A 14,327-nucleotide genomic window follows, 5' to 3' on the forward strand; every position below is an offset into this window, starting at 1 on the left:
GACAGACCTGAGTTCTTCTAGGCAACTTGGCACACACAATAAAGTCCATCTGCCTTTCCATGCACGGCCCTCGTGCCCTTTATTCATGGTGAGGGGGACACTTGGACACAAGTGTTGGCCAGCCTGGCTAGACATGTCCTTTTTTTCTCAGTCAGATCATAAGGTGGTGGTGCAGCAGGAGCCTCAGCCTCACAGGCAGACCTTCTCAGCTGCCGCCTCACACAACGTCCCAGCTCGGCTGCACCTCTGTGGCATGAGTGGGGGCTGTGTGAACTCGGGAGGGCAACTGTGAATGGCGCAGCATCTGATATGAATTTATCACCGGCTGCTGGTCGGGAGGGAGATCAAGCTAGGGGAAGGGGCTGTGAGTGTTTAATGCACCCTGCCACAACCCAACAGTTTGCCCTAAAGAGCCTTTTACCAATATAAAAGGACAGGGTCAAAAGTAAGTTGACCCCTGACAGAATGTACAATTATTAGAAGAAGGCTGTGTGCGAGCAGCTGCTGGAACCCCACTGGCTCTGCATCGGGCTTCCAAGAGTCAGATTATGAATAATCAACTCAAGATTGTTTTCTCCACCCCTCTCAACCTCCCCCGCACCTCCCTCCAATCTTCTCCTCCTGTTTTGGGCAAGTCCTATTCTATTTCTACAGGAAGAAGCATAGCCCTCCCTAGCAGCTGCAATAATTGTGTTCCTATTGTGATGAAGACCTCCTCCTGGCCACCCCCCTACAAGTGGCCATTGTGAGTTGAGAGTCAGTGATTATACGCTCCCTCTGATGCTTTGGGGGACCCAGCTGCCTAAGTGCTGACACAGGAGTGTGCGGAAGGCCGGGGTGGGGGCTGGTGGAGGTGGAGGCAAGAGGTGGGGGAAACCCACGTCTGTGAGATTGGACTCTGACATACCAGACCTTTTGCATAAGTCAAGCCAAGAACAAATGAGGCATTATCAGGCCCCAGTGTTGAGAGGTCTCCTCTGCCTTTGAAGTGGAGCTGAGCATGGGGTCGAGCAGCTTTTCCTCCTTTGGACCAAGCAAACATCCTTCTTTTGATATGCTACATGCTCATTATCTCTGCCCCATTTAATGATTTTTGATTGAAGGGTGGCGGCTGGGATGCCGAGAGGATCGTTAGAGAGGCTCCATACAGCCAAGCCCATAAGAAAGGCTTTCCTTGTGCCTGGGCCTAAATTTGGAATTTCTTAACAGTGTGCGCTTGTTCTTAGAGGCAGATAAGGGCTGAGCGTGAAATTCTTAATTAAGCAATAAATAGAGAGTGGGGTGTCAGCAGATGTAGCCAGTAGCCATGGCAACAGGAATCACATGGGCAAGAGAGCTGAGACTCGATGTAGGCCTCAGGCCTGGGCCTGACTGACAGCTGAAGAATCCTACAAAGCTTGTAAACCAGATTAATTAGCTGACTAATTATTTCATAGCATTAATGTAACTAAAAAATAAAAATAGTTCACCATGAACTGAAACATCCTTGGAAAAAAACAGCAGGGAAAGAAGAGGCAGTGGGAAACTGGCTCTGTAAGGCAGAGACATGAGCAGTCAGTGCATCAGATCACATGAAGGGAAAAATGGGCTTGCTGGATTTTTCTCCCAACTTCGCAAATATAAAAGAACACTTGTTCTACAGTCATACCCATTCCCAAGCATGGCATAGAAGTTACAGTTGGGATGCGCAATAATAGTTCATTATATTCATAATAGTTTATCCCATCAAATATTGCTCCTGCAGCATCCTAACACAAACAATAGCGCACACAAGGTACTTCATTTGTGGTCTGTTTTGTAAGTAGCTCCTTGGGCAAAATTCTCAGTGGCTTTAGAAAGGCAACATGAACCAATCTCCCTAACAGATCTTTTTCAATGAGTGAGGTTATCTTATTCTGTGGCTAGCAATTGCTTAAGTGGCATCAGATTTCAGTCACGGGAACAGTATATCATATATGTCATATTATTGTGAATCTCATTTATCTCACAAAAATCTACTTAAAGAAAATAGAGGGAGACCCTTTCAGAAAAGTTATAACATATACACTGAGCTCATGACACATGATATTATTAATCTTCTAAAGAAAGAAAACGTCTAGAGAAATAGTCTATCAGGAAAATGTTTGTGAAGTAACATGGCACACTACCACACTTGAATATATTTGGGTGTTTTGTGCCGCAATTCCAAGAGACAAGTAAGTATTTTCTTAACCTTGCTGTGTAAATAAAGCCACTGAGGCATGGAGCAATTATAACGCCATGCCCCAGGTAAAATAACCAGCCAGCCACTGATTAAAACCCTAAGCCGCAAGCGCTGGCCATGCGCTTTCCAAAAAAAAACTGCACTCCGTGAAGATGTTTGCTGAACAAAGGCAAAACTTGCCTTGGTAGAAAAGAAAAATGCAAGGGTCAAAACATACTGTATCTGTAGGATTTTTTTCTTTGTCACTGGGAATCCTTGAGAAGCGTTCTCCCACAACCCTGCCTAGCACCCCCGCCATCCTTTCTGGTCAGTGATCCACGATTATTTAGTGGGCAGCACACTCTAGTGGAGAGATCCACAGCCAGGAGCTAGAATGCCTGGGTTCAGGTTTTTTCCACTCTCAGCTGGGTCAAAGATGAGTCAGGTATCTTAAATCATGCATGCAGCAGCCAAACAGAGGAAATGAAGATAATTGCGATTTTTTCTAAAGCTTCCTATCCTGGGGGATGTGGTTAAAACAATACAAATGATGGCCCACTTAGAAGTGGTCAACCAGTGAATGAAAATTCAGTGGATTGTCAGTGAAGCAGCACGCTGAATGAAATGCCAGCCAAGAAGAGGAGCCACACCCCTCGAAAAAAATCTAACATGGAATTCTGTGGCCGTGATAGAGATCAAGCAGCTTCCCTACAATAAAATAAACTTCTGTATACATACATTTCCCATGCTTTTCATCCCAGGAATATGTCCACATAGACTATGTGGTCTTGACTTATACTATCTGCATAAATTAAATGTATTTTATGTAAATTATCCCAGTCATGGTTCTATAAAGTCAAATGGTCTGAAAAAAACAATTAAGTGAAAGTTACAATCTAATCAATACATAAAATGCACGACACAGAACTGAAACTCTACTTCTTGGGCTATTGCTTGGGTACCAACAACAGCAACTACCATTATGGCACTGGGAAATGCAGTCAGGTATATGGAAAACATGGAAGCCTAATCACCACCTTGCTAAAGATCTTATAAACTTTACACAGATGACATCCAAAATTACAGCTACATTTACACAACCCAGTAGAGCCACGTGGCGCACAGCCATGGAGGAGCAGGGTGAGCCTCAGTTCCTCCTGAGTCCTCATACCGTCACTGTGACAGCCCAGAAATGAGAATAGAAGTGGCTCTAGTCAAGTATCTACTCCATACACTCACAGGATAAAGGAGGCACCAATGACCATAAAAGCTCCTATGGGGAATCCCTTCAAGAAGCAAGAGTCTCCAAGTTTATTAAACATTCAACAAATCCTCTGTGACTTCTTATTCCTTTTCCAACTCATATTCGAAGGAGGAGATACTAGGATATTCCAATACGAATAATTTTTAAAAATTAATAAAGGCTATCTCCCTAATGGAAATGTTTTATACTAAGACATTCATTTACATCATACATATGCACAGATACGCATGTACATCTACATATAAGCACACATGTAGATTCACACAGCTATTTACACAGATGTGCATTTATATCATATGTGTATATATAATCGTACAACTTGCTATTAATTCAATTAATAATGCTATCATAAGGGAAGAAAATCTATAGCTGCATGATTTGATTTTTTTCTCTTTCTACCATAAATGGTTTTTATTATGCTTAGCTTATTTGAGTATTCAAATTATTTTGCAGTTCATGAACAGAATATGACCTATGGACAAGACAGCCTCTTCAGAAGCAGGCTAAGTAATGGAAAGAGAGCAATTCAAATTAAAATTTTGTTCCAGAATACATATCAAGTGAATAGCCATAAAGTTAATGGCAACTATTTACTCTTATTTATGGCTGTATTTAGCTGAAGTGATAAAAAATCTCAGAAATCTCTGTCCATCTCAAGTTTTTATAGTTTTAGGTTACATTTATGAATGGATCAAATCAGAAATAAAATTTGAATGGTACAATTCAGTGCAAATAAAATATACAACAATCATTTTGTCAAAGACATAAAAAAATACCAAGGGAGCACCAGACTCTCCTCTCTGATGCTATTAAAATTTAACAGTTCTGGGGCTCGCCTGTAGGTCAGACTCACTTGACATGGTTAGGCACAAGTGAGAGAGGCAAGGGATGGACTCGGGATCATTGCCTTGCCCTCTAAATCCATGGTCACCTTGGGCTTGTGGCAGGGCCTAAAACTTGTTAGCTAATAAGATCCTCTGGATTTGACCAGAATCTACTAAGAGCAATTTAAAACAAAATTGTCACTCTTGAGACCTATTTAGCCAGATTCTCCTTTTTAATGTAAGAAGTGGCCTCATAGTGAGCTGAGATTGGAACAAGCAGGTACCACGGTGCTCAGAGTGACCAATGCTGACATGGTATAGAAAAGGAGTATGAAATAAACTCCAGGAAATCAAAAAAGTGGATAGTCCTGACTCTCACACTGGGATCTTGTGAAACATGCACAGTAAGAAGATAAGGCAAAACCGTTGGCCTCTGTGACTCTGCAGTCACAGCAGGGTTCCTGATTCCTTCATCCTCATGTTAATCTTGACATAAAACAGACACAGCCCAACCCTGGTGCTTATATCAGCCCTCCATGCTACTCATCTTCCTGACCTCAGATTCTCATCAAAAGTTTTCCTTCTCACCTTCTACGTAAACTTCTGTCTTAATTCAGTCTCTCTCTCTGCATTGGTACTGTCTACCTGGGACTCTCTACTGTTCCTCATATCAATGGTCATAATCAGCCATCCATTTTGTAATTTTTTTCTTTTTTCTTTTTTTTTTTTTTTTTTTTTTTGAGATGGGGTCTCAATCTGTTGCCCAGGCTGACGTGCAGTGGCATGCTCATGGCTCACTGCAGGCTTGACTTCCTGGGCTCAAGCTATCCTCCCACCTCAGCCTACCAAGTAACTAAGACTACAGGCATGCACCACCACACCCAACTAATTTATTTAACGTTTTTGTAGAGATTAGGTCTCACTCTGTTGCCTAGGCTGGTCTCAAACTCCTGGCCTCAATTGATCCTCCCACCTTAGCCTCCCAAGTAGCTGCGACCACAGGCACATGCCACCATACCCAGCTATTTTTATTTATTTATTTATTTATTTTGGGAGATGGGGTCTTGCTTTGCTGCCCTGGCTGGTCTCAAACTCCTGGACTAAAGCACAGGCATCCATCTTTACATGTGCAGTTGTTTCACTATAAACAAATATGACACTGCCCTAATACGAATTAAAGATATTATTAATAATAACTACCAATGTCCAGTAAGCATTTTTTGTGGGCTAGGCCTTCTGCTCAAGAATTTTACATGTTATTCTTTATTTTATTTCCTATCCTTTGAGGTAGGCCCTATGGTCATACTTCTTTAATCGAGGAGGAGGCTGAGCCTTAGAGAGGCTGTGTGTATGCTCTAGCTGGTGAGTGTTGGACCTGGGATTTAAATCCAGGCAATCGGACTTCAGTGCACACTCACCCAACCATAACACACAGCTGTCCCTTTCAGTTCCTCAGCACTTCACAGTACAAATGTCTGGAATTGAAGGGTGATTGGCGATTTCTGACTACGTGCTCTCAAAACATTCCTCCAACTGGATACTTACCCAGGTAGGTGAGTTGCCTCAACTGACTATTGAAGAACCAGTCACAGCCTTGGTTCTGGCCTGGTGATGGAAGAAACGGAAAAGACAGACCCACTCGACTCCCACATCTTAGGAGGATGTCAGGGTAAGGCGGCAAATCTGTGTGCACCAGCAGTAGGTAATTACCAGGAGCAAAGTTGTCAAAGGTTGCTGAGTACTTGAAGCGAAAGAAAAACACAATATGCTCATTTAGTAAGGAACCCCATCATTCCACCTACTCCACCACACCCCCCTGCCAAAACAACTACAAAGAACGCAGATGGAGTAGTTTAGAAATCATACAGTTGAGACCCAGATTGTACTTTTCTTGTGGGAAATGGGCCTACTTAAATCTACTTCATAAAAAATTCATAACTAGAGCTACGAAATCAGACTATGAAGACCAAAAGATGCCATAAGGTTCATCTCGTTTAACAATCTCAATTAACAGAGGAGAAAGCCAAGGCCCAGACATGCGAATTGACTTGTCTCAGGTCAAACAGCTAGAAGAGACAAGGCCAGGTCTAGAATTCCTTTCCAGCTTTTCCCACGACTTGAAGGGACAGGCAATAATAGGCATGTCATCCATTTATCACAGTAATAGCTAACATTGTGGGAGCATTTACTATGCAATCAGCACTATTCAGTCCTCGAAAGGCACCCCCGTCATTGTTACTCTTACTGTCCCATTTTTACAGTTGAGGAAACTGAGGCAGGCAGAGGTCCAGTAGCTTGTCCCATATCACAAAGCAGAAGAGTGCTGTGTCAGGACATAAACCTAGGGTAACTACCTCCAGAGGCACATCCTACTGTTTTCACTGCATGAAAATTCTCCAGAATGCTCTCATGGGAATCTCAAGGCAAGAAAAGAGAGGCATGCATCGTTTCTGAAAGCCATGGAGAGAAGATCAAAAGTGATTCTGTTCTGAATTCCTCGTAACTATGGCAGGGCTTCTGTCTCCCTAAGATAGGCTCTCACGACTGTTAGCGAGAATGTGTATAATAAGATAGGAAGAAATACATGTGTTAAAAGTATGAAAAGAAGCTTAGGTAATTTCACCAGATTGCTATTTAAAAATATAGAAAAATGTATTCACTTTCCTCACGGCCATTTCTTTTTTTTTTTTTCTTTATTTCTTAAAAAAAAAAAAAAAAAAAAAAAAAAAAAAAAAAAAAAAACCACGATACAGGTACAGAACGTGCAGGTTTTTACACAGGTATACATGTGCCATGGTGGTTTGCTGCACCTATTGACCCATCCTCTAAGTTCCCTCCCCTCACCTCCTACCCCACAACAGGCCCTGGTGAGTGTTGTTCCCCTCTCTGTGTCCCTGTGTTCTCAGTGTTCAACTCCCACTTACGAGTGAGAACATGTGATTTTTGGTTTTCTGTTCCCGTGTTAGTTTGCTGAGGATGATGGCTTCCAGTTTCATCCATGTTCCTGAAAAGGACATGATCTCATTCCTTTTTATGACTGCATAGTATTCCATGATGTATATGTATCACATTTTCTTTATCCAGTCTATCATTGATGGGCATTTTCCATGTCTTTGCTATTGTAAGTAGCGCTGCAATAAACATACATGTGCAGGTGTCTTTACAGTAGACTAATTTATAATCCTTTGGGTACAAACCCAGTAATGGCATTGCTGGGTCAAATGGTATTTCTGGTTCTAGGTCCTTGAGGAATCGCCATACTGTCTTCCACAAAGGTTGAACTAATTTACATTCCCACCAACAGTATAAAAGCATTCCTATTTCTCTGCAGCCTCACCAGTTTCCATTGTTTCCTGACTTTTTAATAATTGCCATTCTGACCAGCATGAGATGGTATCTCATAGAGGTTTTGATTTGCATTTCTCTGATGATCAGTGATGTTGAGCTTTTTTTCATGTTTGTTGGCTGCGTAAATGTCTTCTTTGGAGAAGTGTCTGTTCATATCCTTTGCCCACTTTTTGATGGGGTTGTCTGTCTTTTTCTTGTAATTATGTTTAAGTTCCTTGTAAATTCTGGATATTAGACTTTTGCCAGATAGGTAGATTGCAGAAATGTTCTCCCATTCTGTAGGTTGTTTATTCACTCTGATGACAGTTTCTTTCACTGTGCAGAAGCTCTTTCGTTTAATTAGATCCCATTTGTCAATTTTTGCTTTTGTTGCAATTGCTTTTGGCATTTTTGTCATAAAGTCTTTGTCCATGCCTATAGCCTGGATGGTATTGCCTAGGTTTTCTTCTAGGGTTTTTATGGTTTTGAGTTTTTCATGTAAGTCTTTAATCTATCTTGAGTTAAGTTTTGTATAGGGCATAAGGAAGAGGTTCCGTTTCAGCTTTCTGCATAGGGCTAGCCAGTTTTCCCAGCACCATTTACTGAAAAAGAGATCCTTTCCCCATTGCTTGTTTTTGTGAGGTTTGTCGAAGATCTGATGGTTTTAGATGTGTGGTGTTACTTCTGAAGTCTCTCTTCTACTCCATCAGTCTATATGTCTGTTTTGGTACCAGTACCATGCTGTTTTGGTTACTGTAGCCTGGTAGTATAGTTTGAAGTCAGGTAGCGTGATGTCTCCAGCTTTGTTCTTTTGCTTAGGATTGTCGTGGCTATACGGGATCTTCTTTGATTCTATGTGAAATTTAAAATAATTTTTTCTAATTCTTTGAAGAATGTCAGTGGTAGTTTGATGGGAATAGTATTTGAATCTGTAAATTACTTTGGGCAGTATAGCCATTTTCACGACAATGATTATTCCTATCCATGAACATGGAATGCTTTTCCATTTGTTTGTGTCCTCTCTTATTTCCTTGAGTGGTGGTTTATAGTTCTCCTTAAAGAGGTTCTTCACACTGCTTGTTAGCTGTATTCATAGGTAGTATTTTATTCTCTTTGTAGCAATTGTGAATAGGAGTTCATTCACAATTTGTCTCTCTGCTTGACTATTGTTGGTGTAAAGGAATGCTTGTGATTTCTGAACATTCATTTGGTATCCTGAGACTTTGAGGCTGAAGTTGCTTATCAGTTCAAGAAGTTTTCGGCTGAGATGACAGGGTTTTCTAAACATAAAATCATGTTGTCTGCAAAGAAAGACAATTTGACTTCCTCTCTTCTTATTTGAATGCCCTTTATTTCTTTCTCTTGCCTGATTACCCAGCCAGAACTTCCAATACTATGTTGAATAAGACTGGTGAGACAGGGCATCCTTGTCTTGCACTGGTTTTCAAAGGGAATGCTTCTAGCTTTTGCCCATTCAATACGACATTGGTTGTGGATTTGTCATAAATAGCTCTTATTACTTTGAGATATGTTCCATCAATACCTAGCTTACTGAGTTTTTAACATAAAGGGATGTTGAATTTTATCAAAGGCCTTTTCTGCATCTATTGAAATAATCAAGTGGTTTTTGTCTTTGGTTCTGTTTATGTGATGGATTATGTTTATTGATTTGTGTATGTTGAACCAGCCTTGCATCCCAGGGATGAAGCTGACTTGATAATGGTGGATAAATTTTTTGATGTGTTGCTGGATTTGGTTTGTCAGTATTTTGTTGAGCATTTTCACATTGATGTTCATCAGGGATACTGGCCTGAATTTTTTTTTTTTTTTTTTCACTGTATCTCTTCCCAGTTTTGGTATCAGAATGATGCTGGCTTCACAAAATGAATTAAGGAGGAGTCCCTCCTTTTCAATTGTTTGGAATAGTTTCAGAAGGAATGGTACCAGTTCCTCTTTGTACCTTTGGTAGAATTCAGCTGTGAATCCATCTAGTCCTGGGTTTTTTTTGGTTGTAGGCTTTAATTAGGCTATTAATTACTGCCTCAATTTCAAGGCTTCTTATTGGTCTATTCAGGGATTCAGCTTTTTCCGGGATTAGTCTTGGTAGGGTGTGTGCATCCAGGAATTTATCCATTTCTCCTAGCTTTTCTAGTTTATTTGTATAGACATGGTTATAGTATTCTCTGATGGTAGTTTGTATTTCTGTGGGGTCAGTGGTGATATCCCCTTTATCATTTTTTTATTGTTTCTATTTGACTCTTCTCTCTTCTTTGTTAGTGTAGCTAGCGGTCTATCTATTTTGTTAATTTTTTCAAAAAACCAGCTCCTGGATTCGTTGATTTTTTTTTTTTTTTTTTTTGGAGAGTTTTTCTTGTCTCTATCTCCTTCAATTATTCTCTGATCTTAGTTATTTCTCGTCTTCTGCTAGCTTTTGGATTAGTTTGCTCTTGACCCTCTAGCTCTTTTAATTGTGATGTTAGGGTATTGATGTGAGATCTTTCTAGCTTTCTGATGTGGGCATTTCGTGCTACAAGTTTCCCTCTTAACACTACTTTAGCTGTGTCCCAGAGATTCTGATACATTTTCTCTGTGTTCTCATTGGTTTCAAAGAACTTCTTTATTTCTGTCTTAATTTCATTATTTACCCAGGAGTCATTCAGGAGCAGATTGTTCGGTTTCCATGAAATTGTATGGTTTTGAGTGAGTTTCTTAGTCCTGAGTTATAATTTGATTGTACTGCGGTCTGAGAGACTGTTTGTTATTATTTCAGTTATTTTGCATTTGCCAAAGAATGTTTTACTTCCAATTATGTGGTTGATTTTAGAATAAGTGTCATGTGACTCTGAGAAGAATGTATATTCTGCTGATTTGGAATAGAGAGTTCTGTAGATGTTTACTAGGTTCACTTGATCCATAGCTGAGTTCAAGTCCTGAATATCCTTGTATATTTTCTGTCTCATTGATCTGTCTAATATTGACAGTGGGGTGTTAAAGTCTCCCACTATTATTGTGTGGGAGTCTAAGTCTCTTTGTAGGTCTCTGAGAACTTGTTTTATGAATCTGGGCGCTCCTGTATTGGGTGTATGTATATTTAGAATAGTTAGCTCTTCTTGTTTTCTTGTTGCATTGTTACCTTTACCATTATGTAATGCCCTTCTTTTCTTTTTTGATCTTTGTTTGTTAAAGTCTGTTTAATTAGCGACTAGGATTGCAACCCTTGCCTTTTTTTTTTTTTTCTTTCTATTTGCTTGGTAAGTTTTCCTCCATTCCTTTGTTTTGAGCCTGTGTGTGTCTTTGCACATAAGAGGGGTCTCCTGAATACAGCACACCAATGGGTGCCTGACTCCTTATCCAATTTGCCAATCTGTGTCTTTTAATTGGGGCATTTAGCCCATTTACATTTAAGGTTAGTATTGTTATGTGTGAATTTCATCCTGTCATCTTGATGTAATTTGGTTATTTTGCACACTATGTGCAGTTTCCTTGTAGTGTCATTGGTCTTTATATTTTGGTGTGTTTTCATAGTGGCTGGTACCAGTGTTTCCTTTCCATGTTTAGTGCTGCTTTCAGGAGCTCTTGCAGGGCAGGCCTGGTGGTAACGAAATCCCTCAGCATTTGCTTGTCTGGAAAAGATTTTATTTCTCTTATGCTTATGAAACTTAGTTTGGCTGGATATGAAATTCTAGGTTGAAAATTCTTTTCTTTAAGAATGTTGAATATTGGACCCCAATCTCCATTGGCTTATAGTTTCTCACGAGAAGTCTGCTGTTAGTCTGATGGGCTTCCCTTTGTAGGTGACCTGGCCTTTCTCTCTGACTGCCTTTAACAGTTTTTCCTTCATTTCGACCTTGGAGAATCTGATAATTATGTGTTGGTCTTCTCATGGAGTTGGGGTTGGTCTTCTTATGGAGTATCTCAATGGTATTCTCTGTATTTCCTGAATTTGCATGTTGGCCTGTCTTGTTAGATTGGGGAAGTTCTCCTGGATAACATCCAGAAGTATGTTTTCCAGCTTTTTTCCATTCTCCCTGTCTCCTTCTGGTACTCCAATCAATCACAGGGTCAGTCTTTTTATGAAATTCCATATTTCTTGGAGCCTTGTTCATTCCTTTACATTCTTTTTTCTTATCTGCATGTCTTATATCAGTGAGGTGGTCTTCAAACTCTGATATCCTTTCTTTCACTTAGTCTTTTTGGCTGTTGATACTTGTGTATGCTTCACAACATTCTCGTGCTGTGTTTTTTGGCTCCATCAGGTCATTTATATTCCTCTCTAAACTGGATATTCTAGTTAGCAATTCCAGGTTCTTAGCTTCTTTGCATTGGGTTAGAGCATGCTCCTTTAGCGCATTATAGTTTTTTATTACCTATCTTTTGAAGCCTACTTCTGTCAGTTCATCCATTTGATCCTCTGTCCAGTTCTGTGCCCTTGATGGAGAGACGCTGTAATCATTTGGAGGAGAAGAGGCACTCTGGCCTTTTTGGTTTTCAGCATTTTCTGATTGATTCTTTTTCATCTTTCTGAGCTTGTCTAGTCTTAGTCTTTGAGGTTGTTGACCCATGGATAGGGTTTTTGTGGGGGCCTTTTGGTTGTTGTTGTTGATGCTGCTGTTGTCACTTTCTGCTTCTTTGTTTTTCTTTCAGGTCCCTCTTCTGTAGGGCTGCTGCAGTTTGCTGGGGGTTCACTTCAGGCCCTATTCATCTGATTTGCTCCCGTGCCTGGAGATGTCACTCAAGGAGGCTGGAGAGCAGCAAAGATGGGTGCCTGCTTCTTCTTCTGGGACCTCTGACCTCAAGGGCCACCAACTGGATGCCAGTAGGATCGCTCCTGTATAGGGTGTCTGACAACCTCTGTTGGAGGATCTCACCCGGTTTGGTGGCATGAGGAGCAGGACCCGTTCCAACAAAGCACTTTGTCCCTTGGTGGAGAGGGTGTGTTTCACTGGGGGGGAACCCACCCATCTGGGCGGCCGGGATTCCTCAGAAATACCAGGAGGACAGGCCAAGTCTGCTGGTCCACAGAGACTGCAGCTACCCCCTCCCCCAGGGACTCAGGCCCAGGGAGATATGAATTCTGTCCCTGAGCCTCTGGCTGGAGTTATCAGAGATCCTGCGGGGAAGCCCTGCCCACTCAGGAAGGATGAGTCAGAGTTAGGCCTGAAGAGGACTCTGGCTGCAGAGAGCCACAGCCGGTATGTTGGGCTGTCAGGACAAGTCTTGGGACAAGTCATCCAGCCTCCCTGGCTCCAAGGGGGGAAAAAGCGCAGCCTAGAGGTATAGAAGTGGATGCTGCCTTTCCCCCACCCACGGGAACTTAGCGTGTTAGGCAGTTGCAAGTCCCAGTGCTGGCTGCTGCCTCTCCTGAGCTCCAAACTGGGAGTTCAAATGCTTAGACAGCGGGCAGCTGCAGCCAATGCTGGTTGCCCTTCCCCCTGGGAGTTTGGTAGGCTTAAGCAGATTCCAGCTGAGAGGCTGTAAGAATCTGCATGTTCCAGGCTTAGGATGCTAGGCCCTGGTGGTGGTGTGGGTTCGCGAGTGGGATCTTCCGATCCGTGGGTTGCACAGTTCCATGGAAAAAGCACTTTCCCCGGCTGGGTAGCAGCTCACTCACCGCCTCCCTTGGCTGGAAGAGACAGAGTTCCTTTTCCCGTGTGGCTCTCAGGTGGGCCACCGCACCACACTGCTCTTCCCTTTTCTCCGTGGGCCACACCAGCCTTCTAGTCAATTTTGATAAGAGAACCTGGATACCTTGGTTGCCAATGAAGGCTTCACATGATTATTATGATTTTGTTTTGTTTTTTCGATGGGAGCCTCCGAACGTCTCTGCTTCTAGTAGGCCATCTTGCCACATGGTCATTTCTATCTTCACTGCTGTTAAATTTGTCTCCCTTAACCCAATCCCACCTGCGGACTCATACAGACTTCTATTTGAAAGTTAATCTTTGACCACAAGGTGGCAGTATGCAATGTATAAATGCTTTGGTAAGGCATTTTCTCTGGCTACAAACATCTCTCTCTAGGGTAAATTGGCTATTAACCAATAATTTTTAAAGAAATGCAATTCTATAAGATGTGTAGAGGTTGTTTCTCATTGTATTAATAAATTTAAATTTTCATTCTGCATTCACAATAACACATAAATAGATTCTAAAATTTTCAAGTTTAAAAAGCAACCAAATCTCATATTTAGCTTATTTTCATCTGGCCAAAATACTATTGAAGTTTTCTTTATCTGCATCAGAATATGCCAAGACTTTCAATAACTAAATAATCTGCTCCTCTTTCAACCTATTATCTCAAACAAAGAAAGATAAGAACAAGTGAGAATGGGGCATACCAACTAATGGATTCCTTGGGTTACCTGCAGAGATCTGTTGATCCAAAGGTTCTCAGATCGCAATGAGTAGGTCTCTTGGTCCAAGAGCAGAGCCATCCAGCCATGAAGGTTAGACAATGTATCACGTACATAATTGACAGTGGTTGTTTTATTTCTGCTGTCAGTCATGGTTAAATCATAAGAAACTTCAGGAGCACTAGCTCTAGGGTGATTTTAAAAGGAAAACAAGATGGGTTGCAAGATTATTCACTCATTCTGAATCCAATACATTCCTCTTTCATCAATTGCAATCATCTTTCTATTCTCTCCATGTATGTCTTAGGCCCTCTTTAGTTGTATGTCTAGGGAGGTGTTAGCAGTCACTGTGTGAGTGAAAGCAACCCATTGTGAAGT

General features: G+C 41.4%; 1 protein-coding gene across 1 annotated transcript in view; it reads right to left on the reverse strand.

Annotated features, from left to right (window-relative positions):
• Positions 1-14,327, reverse strand: part of PKHD1 (PKHD1, fibrocystin/polyductin) — a 469,778-nt gene that overhangs the window by 223,387 nt on the left and 232,064 nt on the right. The window contains 2 exon segments of the mRNA XM_025382975.1: positions 5,816-6,011; positions 13,959-14,136. Of these exon segments, the coding sequence (XP_025238760.1) occupies positions 5,816-6,011; positions 13,959-14,136 (374 nt within the window).

The sequence above is a fragment of the Theropithecus gelada genome, chromosome 4, assembly GCF_003255815.1.
Source record: "Theropithecus gelada isolate Dixy chromosome 4, Tgel_1.0, whole genome shotgun sequence".
In the NCBI taxonomy this organism is placed as follows: Eukaryota; Metazoa; Chordata; class Mammalia; order Primates; family Cercopithecidae; genus Theropithecus; species Theropithecus gelada.